The 19,847-nt window shown below is 57.9% G+C and overlaps 1 protein-coding gene across 1 annotated transcript; it reads left to right on the forward strand.

Annotated features, from left to right (window-relative positions):
• Positions 1-278: 278 nt before the first annotated feature.
• Positions 279-18,660, forward strand: LMNA (lamin A/C). The gene is made up of 12 exons (XM_027095400.1): positions 279-907; positions 12,348-12,504; positions 13,827-13,952; positions 14,213-14,383; positions 14,586-14,711; positions 15,267-15,487; positions 15,581-15,803; positions 16,234-16,341; positions 16,450-16,569; positions 16,999-17,088; positions 17,890-18,159; positions 18,436-18,660. The coding sequence occupies exons 1-12, from the start codon at positions 552-554 to the stop codon at positions 18,460-18,462; spliced, it is 1,995 nt and encodes a 664-aa protein (XP_026951201.1). The 5' UTR covers positions 279-551; the 3' UTR covers positions 18,463-18,660.
• The last annotated feature ends 1,187 nt before the right edge of the window (positions 18,661-19,847 follow it).

Below are 19,847 nucleotides of genomic sequence, written 5' to 3' on the forward strand. Positions count from 1 at the left end.
CACTTTCCCTCTGTCCCCCGCCCTTTGCCCACCCACCCTCACCCCTTGGCTCTGCCCTCTACCCCCGAAGGCCTGAGGCAGTGGTGGCAAGCTTGCAGCTTGGAGCGCTGAGCAGGCAGGGACCTAGACGCGAGCTTCAGCTAAGCCTCGGGCACGCAGGGGGTGCGCGAGAGAGGGTGGAGCCCTACTCCGCCACCACCGCCGGGTGGTCCTCTCCCCTCCTCACCCCTCCCGCCCCCTCAACCCCCCGTGGGTATGCGACGGCCCCTTTAAGAGCAGTGGCCCCTCCTCCAATTCCCTAGACCTATTAGAGCCTTTGCTCGGGCGCCGGTGACTCAGAGTGTTCGCGGGAGCGCCGCATCCATACCGGCCAACCCAGATCCCGAGGTCCGACAGCGCCCGGCCCAGATCCCCACGCCTGCCAGGAGCCAGACGAGAGCCAGCCAGCCGGCCGGCGAGCTCCCACCCCGAGCAGTCTCTGTCCTTCGGCCCGAGCCGCTTGCCCTTACCGGGACGTCTGCCCCGCGGGCAGCGTTGCCACCCTGCCGGCCATGGAGACCCCGTCCCAGCGGCGCGCCACCCGCGGTGGGGCGCAGGGCAGCTCCACCCCGCTGTCGCCCACCCGCATCACCCGGCTGCAGGAGAAGGAGGACCTGCAGGAGCTCAATGACCGCTTGGCGGTCTACATCGACCGTGTGCGCTCGCTGGAGACGGAGAACGCAGGTCTGCGCCTTCGCATCACCGAGTCCGAGGAGGTGGTCAGCCGCGAGGTGTCCGGCATCAAGGCCGCCTACGAGGCAGAGCTCGGGGATGCCCGCAAGACCCTCGACTCGGTGGCCAAGGAGCGCGCCCGCCTGCAGCTGGAGCTGAGCAAAGTGCGCGAGGAGTTCAAGGACCTCAAGGCACGGTGAGTGCGCCCAGGTGGCGGCGTGGGGCCGGGAGAGGCGCAGAGAGGGCGAGCGGACTGTCGCCCTTGCCGAGCTCCAGACGGCTGATAACTTTGCGTTATAGTCTCCTCCCTCACCGGAACCGCCCCCAGCGGGTGACTGGCAGTGCCAAGGGAAATTGTCAAGACAGGACAGAGAAGGGAGGGGTCTCTGGGAGAGGGTGGAATATATAAGGTAACGGCGCGGGCAGCAGGGCCAAGTAGGGGCTGGTGGCAGGTCCACATTCTGTCAGGGTGGGATTTGCCAGTCATTTGGGGCCTGGGGGAGAGTCTTGGGCAAAGCGGAACTGGCTCCGCCAGGTTTAAGAAATCTGGGCACCCAGGACACTTTGGAGTGGGTGAAAGGCTCCTGTTAGAACTTTCTTGGCAGGCTTGGCACTGTGCCAACTTTGCCCAGCCTGGCTCTGAACACATGACACCCACTAAGACAGGGTTCCCAAGCTGGCAGATGTCCAGTGGTGCTGGAGAGAGGCCACCAAAGCAGGGTGACCCCCTTTTTCCCCTGCAGGGGCATGGTGATGGCCCCCTCAGCACGACCCTTACCCGGGTTCTCTCTAAGAGTTGGGAAGCTCTCCTTCACTCCCTACCTGTCTGAGACCTTCCCTGGACTCTGACAGGCCCACCAAAGAGCTCCAGGAGAGCGGCTTCCCCACAGCTTTCACAGCCCTTGGCCTGCTTGGCCCAGGAATGCAAGGGAGGGAGGGAGACAGAGGGCAGAGGCTCCCAGCTCAGGAAGTTGTGCTATGCCCAGGTCTGCCTCCCCCCTTCCCCACCTTCCCCCATCCCACCCTCACCCTCTGCCTGTAGTCTTCGAGGGTTGGGGGCTTGTCGCTCCCTGCCTCCCTCCTTGGGGTGAGCCGCTTTCATTTTCCCAGCCAAGCTGAGCAGCCTTTGCTCTGGCCCAGTCCTCTCAGCCGCTGACTTTTTGTTGTTGTTCTTTGCCTTGTTCAACTACCAGAATATAGTGACATTTTTGAAATTCAGCCGTTGGAAGCTTCAGGCCACTCCTACCTTACCCATCCCTGCCCCATTCTACCGCACCCTACTTGGCTCCTCCCTCTTTTCTAAAAAGGCCTTTGGAGCTGGGAAGTTTAGGCCATCTTCAGCTCCCCAAGAATTTGTTTTCTACGAAGACCTCAGCCAAAGAGCACTAAAGGTGCTTGGAGGTCCCTGGTTGGGGTGGGGTATGGTTTGACTTTCCTTCTTTCCCTTGGCATCATCTTCTCCAGACTCACGCTCTTCTCAGAACCTCTGTGTATTCTGTGCTCTTTATACCCCTTCGTGAGCCCCTAGCCCCAGGCATGGTGGGTGTGGCAGAGCCATCATCCCCTTCTGAAGATTAGATGGAAATTGAAATTGTGTGGAGAGGCAGGGTGACTTGCCTGCCGCCCCCCACTCTGGCTGTGGCTTGTGGGGATCTCAGTTCTCCGGCCAGACCAGGGATCGAACCCGGGCCATGGCAGTGAAAGCCCAGAATCCTAACCACAAGGCCACCAGGGAACTCAGGGTGACTTTATTTCTGTTGAAAGGGATCACTCCTGTCACTGTCCACTAGCGATAGGAGTAACTTAGTTAGCAGGACAGACAGGAGGCAAGCTAAGGGGAGTCCCAGAGAATTAGTGTTCTAAACTAGTCCACGCAACTACCAAACTACTACCTTGCAGATCCCTGTGAAGGGCATTGTTAGCAGATCTTTTTCTGGGGAAGGCATTGATCAGGGAACAGAACAAGTGGAGTCTATGGTCTCTCGCTAACCCAGCCACGCCAGTCTGCCTCCTCTGCCTCCTGGTGCAGCTGTCGGGCCTGGGACACCAGGCGGGTGTGCGCGCATGTGGGGCAGGGCCGGGGGTGGTGTGTGTGCCTGTCATATTTAGCCACCTGCCTCTCCTCTCCCCCACTCATCCTGGCTGGGGAGGCTGGACTTCCGGAAAAGGGGGGGCGGGTTTGCACACCTGGATCCTAGGCTGATGAGAGGCAGGGTGGAGACAAAGAGGGCTCAGGTTGGGGTTTCTGTCCTGTTCTATGTCCCCCGTGGGAGGAGCAACGATTTGTTGCTCCCTTTTGCGTCTGCCGTGCTCAGGGTGAGGTGTGGAGTAGAATGAAGAATTTGGGAGAGGAAGAAAGGCATTGTCCTAACTCCTCCCACTAAAGCCTAGGGAGAAGGTGTTGCCTGGTTTAATGTTTAGTTAGAGCTCAGAGTTCAGGGCCAGGCTTTGGGTTGGGATGCAGAGCTGTCTGTAAGATCTCGTGGGGATTCCTGGCCCAGCCTGGGTACCTTGACCACACCCAGGGGTTTGGGGCACCCTCTCATCAGGCTGGGTTACAGGCTGCAAGCAGAAACACTACCCCCACCCACAAACACATACACACATCCTCTCAATTCTGGAGCCCCAGGGATTTGGACACCTAAGTGCGGGAAGAATGAGGAGGTTAAAAGATCAGGAAAGGCCTGCCTGGGGTCCAGGCTTGGAACTAGGCCCCACCCCAAGCAGGACAGCTGGGTGGATGACTCAGATGCTGCCCCCCTCTCTCCCACCCTTGTGGCTTTACAAAAGGCAGCAAGAGACAGGGTGGAGACAGCAGATGTCTTAAAGGGAGGGATGGGGGCCCGAATGTCTGCATCTTCTGCTCCCCGCTCCCCACTGCATCCTGGGATCCTTTTCTACCTCCTTCCTAAGGTTCTGGTGGTGATCTGAAACCGGGACTCCTGACAGGCAGTATGCACAAGTAGTTCTAGAGTTGAGGTCTAGAGTTATGGGCTTGGGCTGCGGGATGGTGCCAGGGTCTGTGTCTTCCCGTGCGGAACTGGTGGAGGAAGGCTGAGTCAGAAGTGGGGAGATCCCAGCCCCACAAAGCAGAAGCGTCTCTTCCTCCCCAGACAAGGCCTGGGTGCTCAACGACTTCCTGAATTGCCCACCTTTTGTGGCCCTGGTTGGGATAGGCAGGGACCTGCCAGGCCCAGGTTCATCCAAGCTCTCATCAGGATAAGAAAAGCAAAAGCCAGAGAGGTGTAGAGGCTTGTGCCATGTCACACAGCAGGGGAGTGACAGGTCAGGACTTGAGCACAGGCCTTCTGCTTCTTAGTTATGTGCTCGTACCATTAAACCGTACTTCTCTAGCTTAGGGGACAGGCTGGAGGATCTGGAAGGCGGGTTGGAATGACTGAGGTGCACTCCTGCAGTCTGGAGATTCTGCTCTGGGACCAGTGTTGTCTTCATGTTCTGCTGTTCCGCAGGGCCTGTTAACACTTGATCAATAGCCTTTGCCACATCCCATACCTGGAAAGACCCAGGACCCTGCCAGGCCATGGATCATGGGACAGAGCTCAGGGAGGCTGGTGATTCCTGTCTTGAGACTGTCTTGGGACTTGTCATGGGAATTGTCTGTCTACCTGGATCTGCAGGAGGCCGTGCCCTTTGGCAGATACATAAGGATAACAGGGATGGAGGCCTTTCGAGGGTACCTGGGCCCCAGTCCTCACCTGAGGGAGCTCCTGGTGTCATCTCTTCCCCCACCCCACACCCTGAAGTCCACATTCTTATTCAAACGGAAAGAAGAAGGTACAGCTAACCCTGGGGGCTGAGCAGTAAGTACTTAAGGAGCCCAAGAGAAACAAGAAAGACAGTAATTCCTGCCAGGGCCCCTGATTGCCTTCCCACGATTGATGCCCCCCGGCCGGCACATCCCCTGGCCTCCAGGAATCTGAGACTTACTCTTGCATGGGATGTGCCCATTGTCCCCACTCCCAGTCCCACCCCCAGTGATTCAGTAGCTCAGTGTCAGGGCTGAAGGCAGGGACAGCTGTGGGGACAACTGGTAGGAGATGCCTTTACCTACCAACTGTGCCCTCTGCTCCCCTCCCTTGCCTCCCTCCTCCTCAGCCCCTGACTACCTCTAGCAGCTGCAGCAGGCAAGACCAGGTCTGGCTCAGAGGCCCAGGGCAGTTCATTCCATTCTCACCTCCCTGAGCCCCACCCTGTGTACAGAAGATGACACAGGCCAAGCTCGAATATTCTTGGAGACAGCAGGAAAGAGGTTCTTTGGGGAAGGTTGCAGCATCTCCTACTGCTTAACAAGAGGCAAGGTGGTCCACCAACAAAATGACAGGTAGCAGGAGGTAGCGGAAACAGCCCTGGCCCTTGGTGTCCTTAGTTCTAGGCTTGGCCCTGCTGCTAAATTGCTGTGTGACCTTGAGCAAATCACCCCCCATCTCTGGATTTCCCTAGCTATAAAAGAAAGGGGTTAGGGCAGAAGGTCTCCAGAGATCCCTCTGGTTCCAGAGTCGTACAATGACCCACAAAGTGAGAAAACAGTCCTCTAAAATACCACGCTATAAGTATGAAAATCGAATATAATTAATAACCAATGCTATTCACAATAGAAATATTTCCCACAAGCTTGGAATTAAAAGTACTAACACCCTCCTCTCTTTCTCAGAGAAAGTTTGTGAGAAACGGTTAACTGTTATGGCATCATATCCTTGGCTTATGCTTTGTTTTTACTGCTAGTAGGAAAGGACACTACGTTTTTAATGCGTCTCCCTTCAGGACATGTCATGTAGGCTGTATCATGCAGGAGAGGGAGAGTCCCATGGATCTGTGTTGGGGAAGAAGGGAGGCTCTGGGGCAGGCAGGACTGTTACCTTAGTGCTGGCCAGGATTAGACAGCATGAACCCGGAATAAGAGGGAGGTGCAGGGGTGACCTTGAACTGCCCCCCTTCTCTCCTTCCTGCACCCGCAACCTGAGGCTGGGCTGTGAGGAGGTCTTGGCCCTTAACAATCTCTCAAGGAAGGGGACAGTTTGGGAAGGAGGCGGGGCAGGGTGGGGGGACAGGAGCTCCCCCTGCCCGTTTGTGGGAGAGGAAGCTTGAATCCTGCCTGTCGAAACCAGGAATAATTCTGGCTGGAATCCCAGGCCCAGCAGACGAGCTGAGTCACGGTAGAGGGCAGAGTAGAGAGTGGACGGGAGACCCTGAACTTGTCCAGTCAGAGAAGAAAAGGCAGAGGGATGGCCTTTTATTGAAAACTACGATGGGTGTTCTTGTTGAGTGGCAGCAAGAGGGATGAGGGCCTGAATCACATGAGGGACAGATGGAGGGGAGCAGAACACAGGAGTCCCTTTAGGGACTGGCTCAGGGGAGTTAGAGACCCTTAATTTCAAGGGTCTCAGACCTGGGCAGTTGAGAGGGGGCTGTTTGGGATTGCCAAGGCACCCCCTTCCTTCTCCTGAAGCTCCAACGCTGCCACCCTCTGCTGGCTGGGAGAGAGCATTGCATCTTCCCAGGCTGGAGTTGGAATGCAGTGGTACCAGAACTCCTCGGCCCTCCTCCCACTACCTCTCTCCATCTTGGGGTGCGGCTCCCACCCCCTTCCCGCTGTTGTCAGGGTTAATAACCATGAGCCACCAGTCGGAGGGTTAATACGTCCTAAGAAGGGACAGCTAAGTCACCTTCTTGCAGGGATCCCCTAAATGTCCCACCTTACGGCCAGTGGCCTCCCTCCCTCCCACCCCCAGGACATCCTACCTCTTCCCAGGCCTTCCGTCTCCCTTCCATGCCCCCACTTCTTTTGGTCTGTTCCCAGGCCTCAGCCCTGCATTTTTATGACAACACAGGAATAATTTCTGGAGAAACAGGCCAGGAAGAAGGAAAGTGGAGTTTGGCATGGGACCTGGAGGGAGCAGTTGGTCAGGAAGCCCGCTGCCTGTTGTCCAGGACCCCAGCACCCTGGCCTCTGGCCGCAGGCCTCTCCTGCCTCTGCACAATGCCACGTTGATACACCCAGCAGCTGTGACTCAGGCCTGGCCCCCTGCCAGTCCCAGCGCCTCTGCTGGAGTTGCGTCTGAACGTGTCAACAGGCCTCCTGTCCCCCTCTCAGCACCAGTTCCCCCATCCCAACCCTCCCTCTGCTTGGAATTAGACCTGTCTTTGTCTGGGGCGAAGACAGCTGGGAGCCTGGTGGCTCTGGAAGGGGATCTGAGGACCCTCAGACCCCGAGCATATGTGGCAGGTGTCACGCCCAAGGGAGGCGTGTGGAAGCAGAGCCGTGCCTGCTGTGGGTGCATGTGCCTGTGTGGGGAGGCCCATGCACCCACATACTGGGGGTCGACCTCTACCATGTGCTTTCCAGGTGCAAGACATTCAGAACTTCACAGGGTGGCGTTTGGGGGAGGCTCAAGGGGCTTCTAAGTCCCTGGAACACCTGCCCCTCTCAGTTCCTCTCTTCAAGGTCTCCTTTCCAGAAAGGGCTGGTACCTTGAATGCCAGAGTGGGGAACCAGATGTCCCAGCCTATCCACGTCCTACCCATACCTGAAAGTGATGGCAGACCCACAGACCAGCCAAGAACCCAAGCAGTGGTTACTTTTGGGGGTGGGGGACCGTCAAACTTCATGGCTCCACACACAGCTGTGGGAGTAGCTGATGTTTGAGGGCTGTTTCACTAAGTCTCTGTATCATCACTCTCAGACTGGGGTGGCTCCCAGCAATTGAGCAGAAGTCGAAGTGTCTTCCAGGCTCTCTCCCTGGGTGTCTCTGTCTACTTTCTGCGCCCTCTGTGTGTGTCATGCCATTTTCTGTGTCTGTCTCCATCTGTTGTGAGTGTCCTCAGGTGACTGGGTGGGCAGGGTTTTAGGGTCTGAGGCTGCTCTTCTCCAGGCCTCGGTTTCCCCATCTGTAAAAGGGCAGGAGTTGGTCCAGGAAGAGGTTCCCCTAGAAGCCTTGAGCTCCTCCTAGTCTCAGGGCATTTGGGGACATACAGAAAAAGCCCGGAGACACACTTATTACTGGAAAGAGAATAAACCAGCAGATAAAACAACAGCTGAACGCACTTGGAAGAGGAGAGAGGGCTGGGACTGGATCTGGAGGCGCTGGGCTGAGGCGGGGCTCAAACAGAGGTGGGGGCGTGGATTTGGATAGGTGGAGGGAGGGAAGGATACATTTCAGTGGGGGGAGTTGCTGGAACAAAAGGAGGAACGTGCGGCCGGCTTGGGGTGGCCGTTGGAGACGCCCCATCACCTGGCAGGGAGTCAGCCTGGGCAGAGGTCTAGACCCCTGGGAAGAGAGGGGAGAACTCTCGCCAAGCCAGGAGGGCTGGGACTCACTGCTCTGCCCCCAGCCCTGCTCTGCCCCCAGCCCTGCTCTGCCCTGCCCAGCCACAGGGGTCTCCCTTTCCTGTGAGGCAGGAGACGCTCGGGGGCTCAGGGCCCTTTGTGCGCCTGCCTCCCCTCCCCCTCCTCCCGTCTCTGACCCGCGGCGATGGGGAACACGGAGGGCCGGTGAGGCTGGGGCGGGGCCAGTGAGTGGACAGGGGCGGGTCTGAGGGAGCCCGGCTGGGCTGGTCCGGCTCCTCCACCGCCCCCTTGGCCACCTGCCCCTCCCACTTCTTATTTTTAGCCCCAGTCCGTTGTCGTTGCTCCCCTTGTCTCTTCCTCAGCTCAGCGGAGGAAATGGGGGCCTCTCCCTCGGGGCCTAGCAAGTTGCTCCCGGCAAGCGGGCCCAAACAGGCCTGCGGCCGGCCCTGGCTTCCATATCTGGCATCTGAGCTGGGCTGAGGAGGGTGACTCAGCGGGCGGGTCAGCGCCTGGCCCAGTGCCCACCTCAGCCCCTTTCCCGTGCTGCGTGCCTTTCTTCCCCTCCCCCGCCCCCCCAGGCAGCCCCCAGAGTCCTGGCCTGCAGTGGCCCTGGAGCCTGGCTTCCCTATCCCACCAGCCAGCCTCAGCGTAACAGAGCCCCAGCCTGGGGCCACACGCGCCAGCTCCCAGGTCTCATTTCTACCTTATTCTTTTCCTCTCTGCTCCCCTGCCCTCCCCCACCCCACTCGTCCCTCCTTCTGCGATCAGATATGCCAGACGTGGGAAGAGTTAGAAACAGGATGCCCAGCCCTTCTTGCCTCATGAATGCCCGCTGGGATGGAGCCACTCCTGTGTGGGAGGAGCCTGGCGGATGGGAGGGAGAAGCCGGCAACCCACTGGCATGGCACCGGGCCTGGGGCAGGACGTGGGTAAAGCCAGGGTCTCCCCTGTGAGCACCAGAGGATTTCCCGACCCCTGCCAGAGTATTGTGTGCTTGAGGATGAGTCACCTGTGGAGCCCCTGGTTCCCACCCTTCCAGCTCCCCTTGCCTGCCTCACCCTGTCCTCCCTGCCAGCCCAGTCGTCCCTGCCCTAGCTGTGGGGCAGCAGTCAGCATGTGCCCGGCTTTCCCACCGCCAACCCCCAGTGGACTCAGGCACGGGCAGCAGCACCACTCTGGGGCTGAACGCCTGGCCAGTGTCTGCTTGGGGTCCCTGCTAGGGCTGAAGACCCCAGCTAGGGAAGAAATGGCATTTGGACCTGGTGGTCAGGCAAGACTGGGGAGGAGGTTGGAGAGGCACTGGTTTCCGTACTGCCACCCGCAGCGGTCTCTTGGGGAGTGCTTGTGGCTCCCTGGCCACAGAGCTCCTGAGGTCTGAGTCATGAGCCCATGGGTGACAGCGGCTGCTTCCCCACAGAGGGGAGCTCCCCAAACACGGCTGAGAAAACCACAAAGGCTCTTCCTTGCTTGCCTCTCTTTGCTTGGGGTTTCCCTCACCTGCAGGGTGTGCCTTAGTCCTTTCATCGCATGTCTTTTAAGCGCTAATCAAAGCCTCCAGGAGGGGAAGGAAAATCGCCCCCTTAATTTCTCTGGAGGCCATTAGAGCACGGGAGGTGGAGCAGTACATCAGTGATTTCCAGCTCTGCTCCCGACTTGCTGTAGGACCCTGGAGGGACCCTGGACGTAGCTCTCTGTGCCTGTTTCCTCACTCACGCAGTATTAGCACCTATCTCAGTAGGGAAGCTGTGGAGATTAAGTGAGTTAATATTATAATATTTAGAGCAGTGTCTTGTATGCAATTAGGTGTGTTTGCTGTCATTATATGATTATTAGTATTAGTCTGAGTATCAGTATTAATATTAGTATTACTACTACCCCACCTTTGGGAGCAGAAGGAACTGAAGAGGTTATACTGAAGGACAAAATCCTGCAGTTGTCAGGCTGTGTGAGCCCCCGAGGACAGGGACCGTGCAGCTCCGTTGTTTTCCTCTGTCAGTGCTGCGTTGCACTGCCACAGGAAAGGTATTTCCAAGGAGAACTTCTGCAGTTCCTCTCCTGGTGTCTGAGGAGGCCAGGGAGGCGGGACTAGGGAAGAGACACCCTTGAGATGCCTTCCGAAAGCATCACGGTGCTCCTTCCTGCTTCTCCCAGCTCGGGCTGGCTGGATCTGGGAGCCCTCTTTCTCCTGCTGGCTTCTCTGCTCTCTCTAGACCTGTGGCTTAGGGGGAGGGGGACGGGGAGGGGAGGGGGAGGAGGGAGGGGAGGGGGAGGAGGGAGGAGTCCTGATCAGCAGCCAGAATTGACTGTGACCGCCCGCCCCCCCAGCCCAGTCCCTATAGCTGCTTGCCGTGCTTGACACTGGGTCACTCACCTTCCTCCTCTGTGCCTCAGTTTCCTCATCTGTACAAGGAGGGGGTTAAGCTGAACGTATGCTCAGCTCCTTCTAGTTCTCTAAATTCTGAGAGCCTCCCAGGATGGCCAGCTGCAGCCGTTAGCCTGCAGGGTAGAGAGGCCTCTTGGCTGGGAAGTCCCTGCCAACCTTGGAGTCAGCCCAAGGGGATCGGAATCTATGTCTGCTGCGTCGCTTCGCTTTACCAGCGGTTTTTCTTCTTTTTCCCTCCTCGCCCTGCAGCTGCCTCAGCTTCGGAAAAGTTCTGAAGTCATGGAAAGTTGGGGCTATGCTCCCAGCCAGGGGCTGGGCCGGATGGCAGCCAAAACCTGAGCTGGGTTTTGACTTTATTTTTAGCTTTTCTGGCTGAGACGGAGGAGGGGAGACATCCTCCAGATCTGGAAGGGCCTCTTTTCACAGGAGACAGACACTGTTGCATTAAACAGCTTGTTCTGAGATGTGGCCAGAGGCCTGGACAGAGCAAGCGTGCAGGCTGGGGGTGCTTCCCCCAGGTCTTCGGGTCCTTCCCTTGCCTGTCTGGGTGTTGCTCTGTCCCCCCTCCCAGTGGAGCCCAGTTGGAGGGGAGGTGGCTCCTGTTTGAAATCTAAGCTGGTGGCAGGAGAACACCGTCTCAGTCTCGGGCCCTCCCTCCAGAGCTGCCTCCAGTCTAGGCTTCTCCATCCTGCTTCACAGTGAATTGTTGGGTCTGCTGGAGCTGAGGGCTTTGGTGGCAGGAGAAAAATGTTGGCAGGGCCACTTTTCTCCTTTCCAGGATAGAATTTTTTTCCCCCTGCCCACGTTTGGTTTTCCTTTTTTCCATCTGCCATGGTGGGTTCATGCTTGAAGTCTGATGAGTTGCAGATGGCAACTGGGCCCTGGCCCCTTGTCTCTTCCCTTCCACTCCCTGGGTCTAGTGGTTTCTCTCACCACGCATTGCTGAAGGGATCATTACAACTGAAAAGTTCTTGGGTTCCCCAGAGGTCTTTAAGAAAATAGGATCCCTCTATTTCTCTAGGTCACTCTCCAGCAAAAGTCATCCGCGGCCCAGAAAGGGAAGGGAGGTGGCAGAGGCAACCCCTGTTTGGTTGGTTCTAGCTAAAGCTTTACCCAGTTTGAGGAGTGGGGAGGTTCAAGGCTGGAACCCAGGTGGACCTGGAGGCCTGGGGGTCACATCTGGAGCCAGATGCTGAGGCCTGTGGTCGATGTGTCGGGCTCAGCATTCTCAGGCTCTGATGAGGCCCAGAGGGTGGGAGGCTGGAACCCCTGTGCTCTGCCCAGATCAGGGGACCCAGACTGGGTCCGAGAAAGGGAAGGGTCAGTACCATGCCTGGCTGTCCTCGTCCCAGGTCTCCCTGAGCTTTAACCAGGCTTTCCCTCCCAGCAGTTCCCGGTGTGTAAAAGGGACTAGGGGAGGTGACAGACACCTTTAGGTCTCAAACTGATAAGTGTTAGGGACGCACAGACCCGAGGCCTAGGAGCCTGGCTGTCTGGGTACCCGCAGGGAAGGAGGCTTGGCTGAATGGAAGGTGGGTGGAGTCGGGGGAGAAGGTTAAGGCCCTCTGTGGGAAGGGGCAGGAGACAAAGGTGGCTCTGTCTCTTTGGGAAGGAATGGGAGGGGAGAGAGGGAAAAGCATTCATCTCACGGGATCGAGCTTTGCCCTTGGCCCCAGGCACGTTCCTGAGTACTGAGTCATGGGAAGGGTGGAGAAGCAGGAAGGGGGTTTTGGGGACCTTGGGGGAAGTGGGAGTCCAGCCCCAGAGGCAGGCAGATGCAAACGAGCCAAAGTCAAGGATGCCCTCCCCTGGCAGTCTGAGGGATAGCAGAGCCAGGCCCCACAGCTGACCTCCCAGAACCTGACTTCTCTCTCTCCCTGGGGGACCTGGCTCTCTCTAGGAACACAGACTCCTCCTCTTAAACCCACTCTTCCCTGGCTTCTTTAGCAATACCAAGAAGGAGGGAGACTTGATGGCTGCCCAGGCCCGGCTCAAGGACCTGGAGGCTCTGCTCAACTCCAAGGAGGCCGCACTGAGCACTGCTCTCAGTGAGAAACGCACGCTGGAGGGAGAGCTGCATGACCTGCGGGGGCAAGTGGCCAAGGTGAGGCCCGCCCGTGATGCCGCCTGACACCTCTCCCCCTTCCCCTGCCAAATGCACACTCACTCTTCCACCCCAGGCCCCCTCAGGAGGTGCCCAGTCTGACCTGTCACGTGGCATCAGAGCCATTCCTGTGTCCTACCCTCGTTGCACCCATCCAGACCATATTGCATCCTCCTTTGCTGCCCATGGTGTCTAGCACGGTGAATTTAAAAGAATCCACAAGCCATTTCCATTTAACTTTGCAATGAATTGTGCCTGGCCCTGGATCCCTCCCGGTGTGACCCTGCTAGAGAGAGCCATGACCTCTCTGGGAGGCAGGAGAGGATGTAGCCTGTCCGCAGAGCCCTGATCGGGAGCTGATGGTCGATCACGTATGGATGCATTTCTCAGTGCTCAGCATGTATACGATGGTCTTTACTTTCAAAACACTTTGCTATGTATTCTAGCCTCTAATCTCTCATGTTACAAGCTAAGGAACAGAATCAAAGAAGCTGGCTTGTTCCCAATCTCACAGCCACATCTGCTCAGAGCAGGACCAGGACTAGAGACAGTCACCAAGCTTCTGTCCTGGGCTGTCTTCCCTCCCAGGCCCTGCCGCCACGGTACACCGTGGAGAGACCAGGAGAAGCCAGCATGTTGACAAAAAAACCAAGGCTGGGCCATTCTCCTCCCAGGTCCTGCCCCCAGCCCTTCCCAGCTTCACTTCCCAGCTTGGGCTTTCTAAGATGAAGATCTAAGACAGGTGCACCCCTACTTGAGCTTCAGAGGATTGTTTCGTGGCAGATAAGGGCGCGTCTCTCCATGATCAAACCCCTGCCTTCCAGTCTGGCCGCCTCTGCTGTCACTCTACCCGCTGAGCCCTGTCCTTCAGGCTTCAGCAGTACTGACTGGAGATCCTGAAGTGAAGATCCTTCTTCCCTCTGTGCCTTTGCACTTGGTTCCTGTCTGCCCCACTCACCTGTCCTTCAGATCTCAGCCTCTTGGAGGCCTTCCCGGAAGCCCCCTCTACCACCCCAGGCACACTTCGGTTCCTTCCCTCATATTCCTTCTGTATTCTGGACATACTTCCTTTATAGCAATTGCTATGTTGTGCCAGAGAAAGGAGGCACTGTCTTTTTTTTTCTTAGCACAGTACCTACCCAGAGTCATTACTGTGAGGGAATAAATATATTATTACCAATATGGGTATCCAAGGCTCTCACTCCCCTAGACCTGTTTCTGCACATATAAAGGGATGTGCTGGATGCAGCCCACTTCTCAGCTTCCTTCCAGCTCTGATGTCCTATGATCCCTCTCCCTGACCTCTGCCCCCTTCCTCTCAGCTCGAGGCAGCCCTGAGTGAGGCCAAGAAGCAACTTCAGGATGAGATGCTGCGGCGGGTCGATGCTGAGAACAGGCTGCAGACCCTGAAGGAGGAGCTGGACTTCCAGAAGAACATCTACAGCGAGGTGGGAACTGTGCCCTGCAGACCGGAGGACCAGGGCTGGGTGGTGACAGACGTCAGAGCTGGGGCTGGGGGATCAGCTGTGTGCAGAGCTCCCTGCCTGATTCCCTTGTACTAGTGGATGGGGAGTTGGGGGTTGGCCAGCCCCCAGGTTAAAGTGGGGCTTTACAGTGACTCCATTCAGGGTTAGGGCTGGGCCGGGAACTTGGGTTTCATCCTTGAAGGACTAGTTCTGATTTTGGTTTCTGGGTCCAACCCTTCCAGGAGCTTCGTGAGACCAAGCGCCGCCATGAGACGCGACTGGTGGAGATTGATAATGGGAAGCAGCGTGAGTTTGAGAGCCGGCTGGCGGATGCCCTGCAGGAGCTGCGGGCCCAGCACGAGGACCAGGTGGAACAGTACAAGAAGGAACTGGAGAAGACCTATTCTGCCAAGGTGCTCATTATCCCGTGGCTCCCTTGCTGCCTCTGCCCCCAGCAGCCCTCCACCCGCCCACCCTGAGATGTCCTGTGGGAGATCGGGAGGACGGTGTCAGGAGCTCAGGGTACCCGGCCCCTGACGCTGCAGCAGTGATGCCCTTCTCAGGTCCCTCCTGCCTTTGGTCGCTGCAGCCCTAACCCTGTGTCCTCCCCTCCAGCTGGATAATGCCAGGCAGTCAGCCGAGAGAAACAGCAACCTGATGGGGGCTGCCCACGAGGAGCTGCAGCAGTCCCGCGTCCGCATCGACAGCCTCTCCGCCCAGCTCAGCCAGCTCCAGAAGCAGGTGATGCCCCCACCCCGCCCCTCCCCCATCAGCCAATAGTCTGGGCAGGATGTCAGGATGTCAAGTGGAAGTCCTGAGGAGGGGAGGGTAGTGGACAGAACATGCCCCCAGGACCACAGGCTGAGTAAGAAGCCTAGGATTTGGAGTCAGATGACCAGTTTGCTGTTCCAGGACTACCTCTTATCTCGCCTGTAAGACCTTGCTTCTCAGAGCCTTGGTTTTCCCATTTGAATATGGAGATCATTCTTATCCTCCCTAACTCATAGATCTGCCAGGAGACCCAGTGTGAGGTGTTAAAAGCATCAATATTCTTCTAGCTGGCTGTGCCACTTGTGGCAGAGGAAATAGGTTCTAGCCTCAGATTAAGAGATTTCAGTTGGATATTGAGAAGGCCTCCCCAGTCGGCACCAGCCAGCCGAGGCCACATTAGAGCCATAAAAGGCTCTGATGGGAGCCTGGAGATCCTGGGGAGGATAACTGGGTGTCCCCTGCCCCTTGCATCTCCATACTTGGGGCCCTTGGGAGCTCATCAGACCCCTGCCCCCCGTCACCCAGCTGGCAGCCAAGGAAGCAAAGCTGAGGGACCTGGAGGACTCGCTGGCCCGTGAGCGGGACACCAGCCGGCGGCTGCTGGCAGACAAGGAGCGGGAGATGGCGGAAATGCGGGCAAGGATGCAACAGCAGCTGGACGAGTACCAGGAGCTGCTGGACATCAAGCTGGCCCTGGACATGGAGATCCACGCCTACCGCAAGCTCCTGGAGGGCGAGGAGGAGAGGTGGGCTGTGCGGGAGTTGGGGAGGTGCTAGCGGCCGCCTCCGGCCTGCCACCGGCCTTGACTAGGCCCCCCACCCTGTCTCCCCCTCCGCAGGCTACGCCTGTCCCCCAGCCCCACCTCGCAGCGCAGCCGCGGCCGGGCCTCCTCCCACTCGTCCCAGACACAGAGTGGGGGCAGCATCACCAAAAAGCGCAAGCTGGAGTCCACGGAGAGCCGCAGCAGCTTCTCCCAGCACGCTCGCACCAGCGGGCGCGTGGCCGTGGAGGAGGTGGATGAGGAGGGCAAGTTCGTACGCCTGCGCAACAAGTCAAATGAGGTAGTCCCCCAGGTTGGGTCTAAGAGAATGCATCCGGGTTAGGGAGAAAACCTGGAAAGTGAAGGGATGGAGTTTGTGGGGAGGGCTGTTCCTCCCATCAGAGGCAGACCAGGGCAGTGTGGATATCTCCTCCACACTCTGGTTCCAGTCCTGGCTCCGGGACTCATCGGTGGCAGTGAGACCTTCGGCAATTTATTTAACCTCTCAGAGCATCGGTTTCCTCATCTGTAAAATGGGCATAATAATAGTCCCTAACCCTTTGAATTCTTGGGAAAATGAAAGTACTGAGTGTGTTTGGCACAGCATAAGAGCCCATAGATGTGGCTATTATTTATCCTTGAGGGGGAAGGCAGCGAGGGGCAGAATAGAGTGAGATAGACCCAAGAGCCTGAACGAGCCTCCCCCAACCTTCCCCTTCTCTCCCCGGCAGGACCAGTCCATGGGCAACTGGCAGATCAAGCGCCAGAATGGAGATGATCCCCTACTGACCTACCGCTTCCCGCCAAAGTTCACTCTGAAGGCTGGTCAGGTGGTGACGGTGAGTGGCAGGGTGTTTGGGACTCTGGGGTGGCCTCGGGTGGGGATGGGTTGGCCTGAGGATGGGAGTGCTGGAGTGAGCACCCTTCTCTAATTCTCCCTCCCCCAGATCTGGGCTGCAGGAGCTGGGGCCACCCATAGCCCCCCTACCGACTTGGTGTGGAAGGCACAGAACACCTGGGGCTGTGGAAACAGCCTGCGTACGGCTCTCATCAACTCCACTGGGGAAGTGAGTATGCCGCAGGCTGGCCTCTTACTGGACAAAGTTCCCCTGACGGCCAAAGTAGGAGCCAGCTGCCCCCAACCCAAAGGGGCCAATTCAGGGCCACTTCCTCCCAGCTCTCCTGTGCAGTCCCAGGCCCCAAACTCTCTAACCAGTGTACAGACCCAAAGCTGCCTCCCCCAGCAGCAGGAGGGGTGGAGGTTAGACAGTGAGGATTGTTAAGGCAGACCATGCTCCTACCCAGAGAGTTTGACAGTGTCACCCTGGGGTAGAAACAATTTCCTTAGCTCCAGTACCACAGAGGACAGAGTAAGCAGCAGGTTGGACAAAGGGCAGGCCACTCGAAGGTTCTTAGGTGGTCACTGGGTTGGGTATGCTGCACACTCCTCCCCTGGCCCTGAGCCCTGACCCCTGGGGCTCTCGTATCCCCGGCAGGAGGTGGCCATGCGCAAGCTGGTGCGCTCAGTGACTATGGTTGAGGATGACGAGGATGAGGATGGAGATGACCTGCTCCATCACCACCACGTGAGTGGCAGCCGCCGCTGAGGCCAAGCCCACGCTGGGGCACCCAGCCAGGCCTAGGGACAGCCTCTCCCTGGCCTTCCCGTGCCCCAAAAATCTTTTCATTAAAGAATGTTTTGGAACTTCACTTGCTGCCCTGGCTTTTCTTCTCTCTCCTCCCTATACCTTGAACAGGGAACCCAGGTGTCTGGGTTCCCTACTCTGGTAAGGAAGGGAGTGGAACTTTCTGATGCCATGGAGTCTTCCCATGGGAGCAGTGGACAAGGGTCTGGATTTGTCTCCTGGGACAGGGATGGGAGGACAGATGTGGGGCACCCAGCCCTGCCTCTCTCCCCCAATTTCTGTTGCATGCATCTCCTTTCTTGTCTCCTCCCCATTCCTGTCACCTGCATGGCCTCTCATCTCCCCCATTTTTCCTGGGAGAACGGTCTCTCTCACCCACGCCGCTTCCCAATTAATTTTGCATGCCTGCTGCTCTACAAGCTTGCTCACTCTCTCTCCTTTCCCTCTTAAGCTCAGAGTAGCTAGGACAGAGTCAAAGCCACAACTCCCATTCCCTGTCTTCTGTCCCCAAGTCTTCATGACCCTGCCCCCTTTCGTGTCCTCCCTTCCCAGCCCCGGCCCCCTAAGCCCTATCGCTCGCCCACCGTTAGGTTAGGTTAGGTTAGGTTAGGTTACTTGAGCGCAGAACCCCACCTTCCCACCTGGTAACTGGGAACCTGCAGGAGCGCGGAGCCTGGGTGTTGGGCCTGAGCAGTCAGTCTCAGACTCGCCGTCAGGCCTGAGCCTTGTCTCCCTCCTCAGGGCTCCCACGGCAGCAGCTCGGGGGACCCCGCCGAGTACAACCTGCGCTCGCGCACCGTGCTGTGCGGGACGTGCGGGCAGCCTGCAGACAAGGCGTCTGCCAGCAGCTCAGGAGCCCAGGTGGGCGGATCCATCTCCTCTGGCTCCTCCGCCTCCAGTGTCACAGTCACTCGCAGCTACCGCGGTGTGGGGGGCAGTGGGGGTGGCAGCTTCGGGGACAGCCTGGTCACCCGCTCCTACCTCCTGGGCAACTCCAGACTCCGAACCCAGGTGAGTTGTCCCTCTGCCTCTACACCCCCACAGGCAGCGGGGCCCTGGTCCCTGAGGGTTAGGGTGGCCCTGTGGGGGGAGAGCCTTCTCTTCCGCAGCCCGGGGGAGTGGGAGCCTCCTCCCCGAAGCCCAAGATCCTAGATGGTCGCTCCCGCATCCTGCCCCTCCTGTCTGAGCCCCAGATTGGAGGGCAGGGGTGGGGCGGGGGGTAAGGGGAGGGAGGGTATGGGCCAGGTGCTGCGGCTCACACGTCTCCCCTTCTTTCTTCTCTCTTAGAGCCCCCAGAACTGCAGCATCATGTAATCTGGGACCTGCCAGGCAGGGATGGGGGCGGAGGCCTCCTGCTTCCTCCTCACCTCGTGCCCACCCCTGCCCTGCCCCTCCTGGGAAGGGGCTTGAAGCCAAAGAAAAATACCCCTTTGTTTTTTCTTCTATGTTTTTGTTTTTTTCTAAGAGAAGTTATTTTCTACAGTGGTTTTATACTGAAGGAAAAACATAAGCCCCCCCAAAAAGCGCATCTATCTCAATCCCCCCCTTTTTTCCCCTGCTTCTGGGGAACTCCATATCTGCCTTAAAACCAAAGAGGGAGCCAAGGGAAAGGGATGCTTTTTACAGAGCCTAGTTTCTGCTTTTCTGCCCTGCCTTCTGCCCCCATCCTGGGGACCCTGTGACATGGTGCCTGAGAGGCAGGTGTGGAGTCTTCTCCGCCAGGCCCCTGGGCCATCCCCCATCGTTCCACTACACCTGGCTGAGGCTCCTCCGCCTGCCCCGCCCCCAGTTCCCCCCTGTCCCCAGCCCCGGGATGACTTGATTCTCCCAGGTACCAGCTGCGCTTGCTTTTTCTGTATGTTATTTAGACAAGAGATGGGAATGAGGTGGGAGGTAGAAGGAGGGTGAAGAAAGGTTAGAATGAGCCTGCCGTCACCCAGCTTCAGAGCCAGGGGTGGGCTGTGCCCAGTCACTGGAGATCGAGGTCAGGTGGGTGTAGGGGAGGAGGGAGAGGGAGGCTGACTAGAATGGGGGAGAGCCTGCTGGGGCCCCACCACAGAGGAGGAAGATGAGGAAGGGTGGAGGGTGTGTGGCAGTGGATTTTGGCAAACACTAAGGAGCCCCTTGCCTCCCATTTCCCATCTGCACCCCTTCTCTCCTCCCCAAATCAATACACGAGTTGTTTCTACCCCTGGCTGCTGTGGTGTCTGTCTTTGTTGGTGGGTGTCACTGTGTGTTCTGAGGGGCAGACAGACAGACAGACAGACACACACACACAAATGTCGCTCAGTCACCGCATCCTCACGCCTCCCAGCCTTGCCCCTGCTCTAAGGGAGATGCGACAAGGCCCTCAGAGCTTCAGATGCACATCTGGGCACCCAGCGGTGGCTGATGGGGAGAGGCTCTGACCTGAGCATTGCCCACCCAGTGCAGGGCTCTCTCTCCATAAGTCCCTCAGAGAAGCAGAGCCTGAAGGAGAGCATTTCCTTCCAAGCTTTCTTCAAGCAGCCAGCACTTAGCGAGCACCTTCTTCGTGCTGCACCCTGAACTCAGCGTGAATACTGAGACATGATGATATGGACCCAGTCTGAGGGTGGTGACATCTCAGGACCTGGGGCAAGGACAGATGGGGAGGAGGGAATAGAAGCCAGTGAGAGCAGCAGGAAAGGGGCAGGACTGACTTTGCAAACAAGCAGTTA

Source organism: Aethalodelphis obliquidens, unplaced genomic scaffold, assembly GCF_003676395.1.
Source record: "Aethalodelphis obliquidens isolate GAN/ISIS:26980383/991018 unplaced genomic scaffold, ASM367639v1 scaffold90, whole genome shotgun sequence".
Taxonomy (NCBI): domain Eukaryota; kingdom Metazoa; phylum Chordata; class Mammalia; order Artiodactyla; family Delphinidae; genus Aethalodelphis; species Aethalodelphis obliquidens.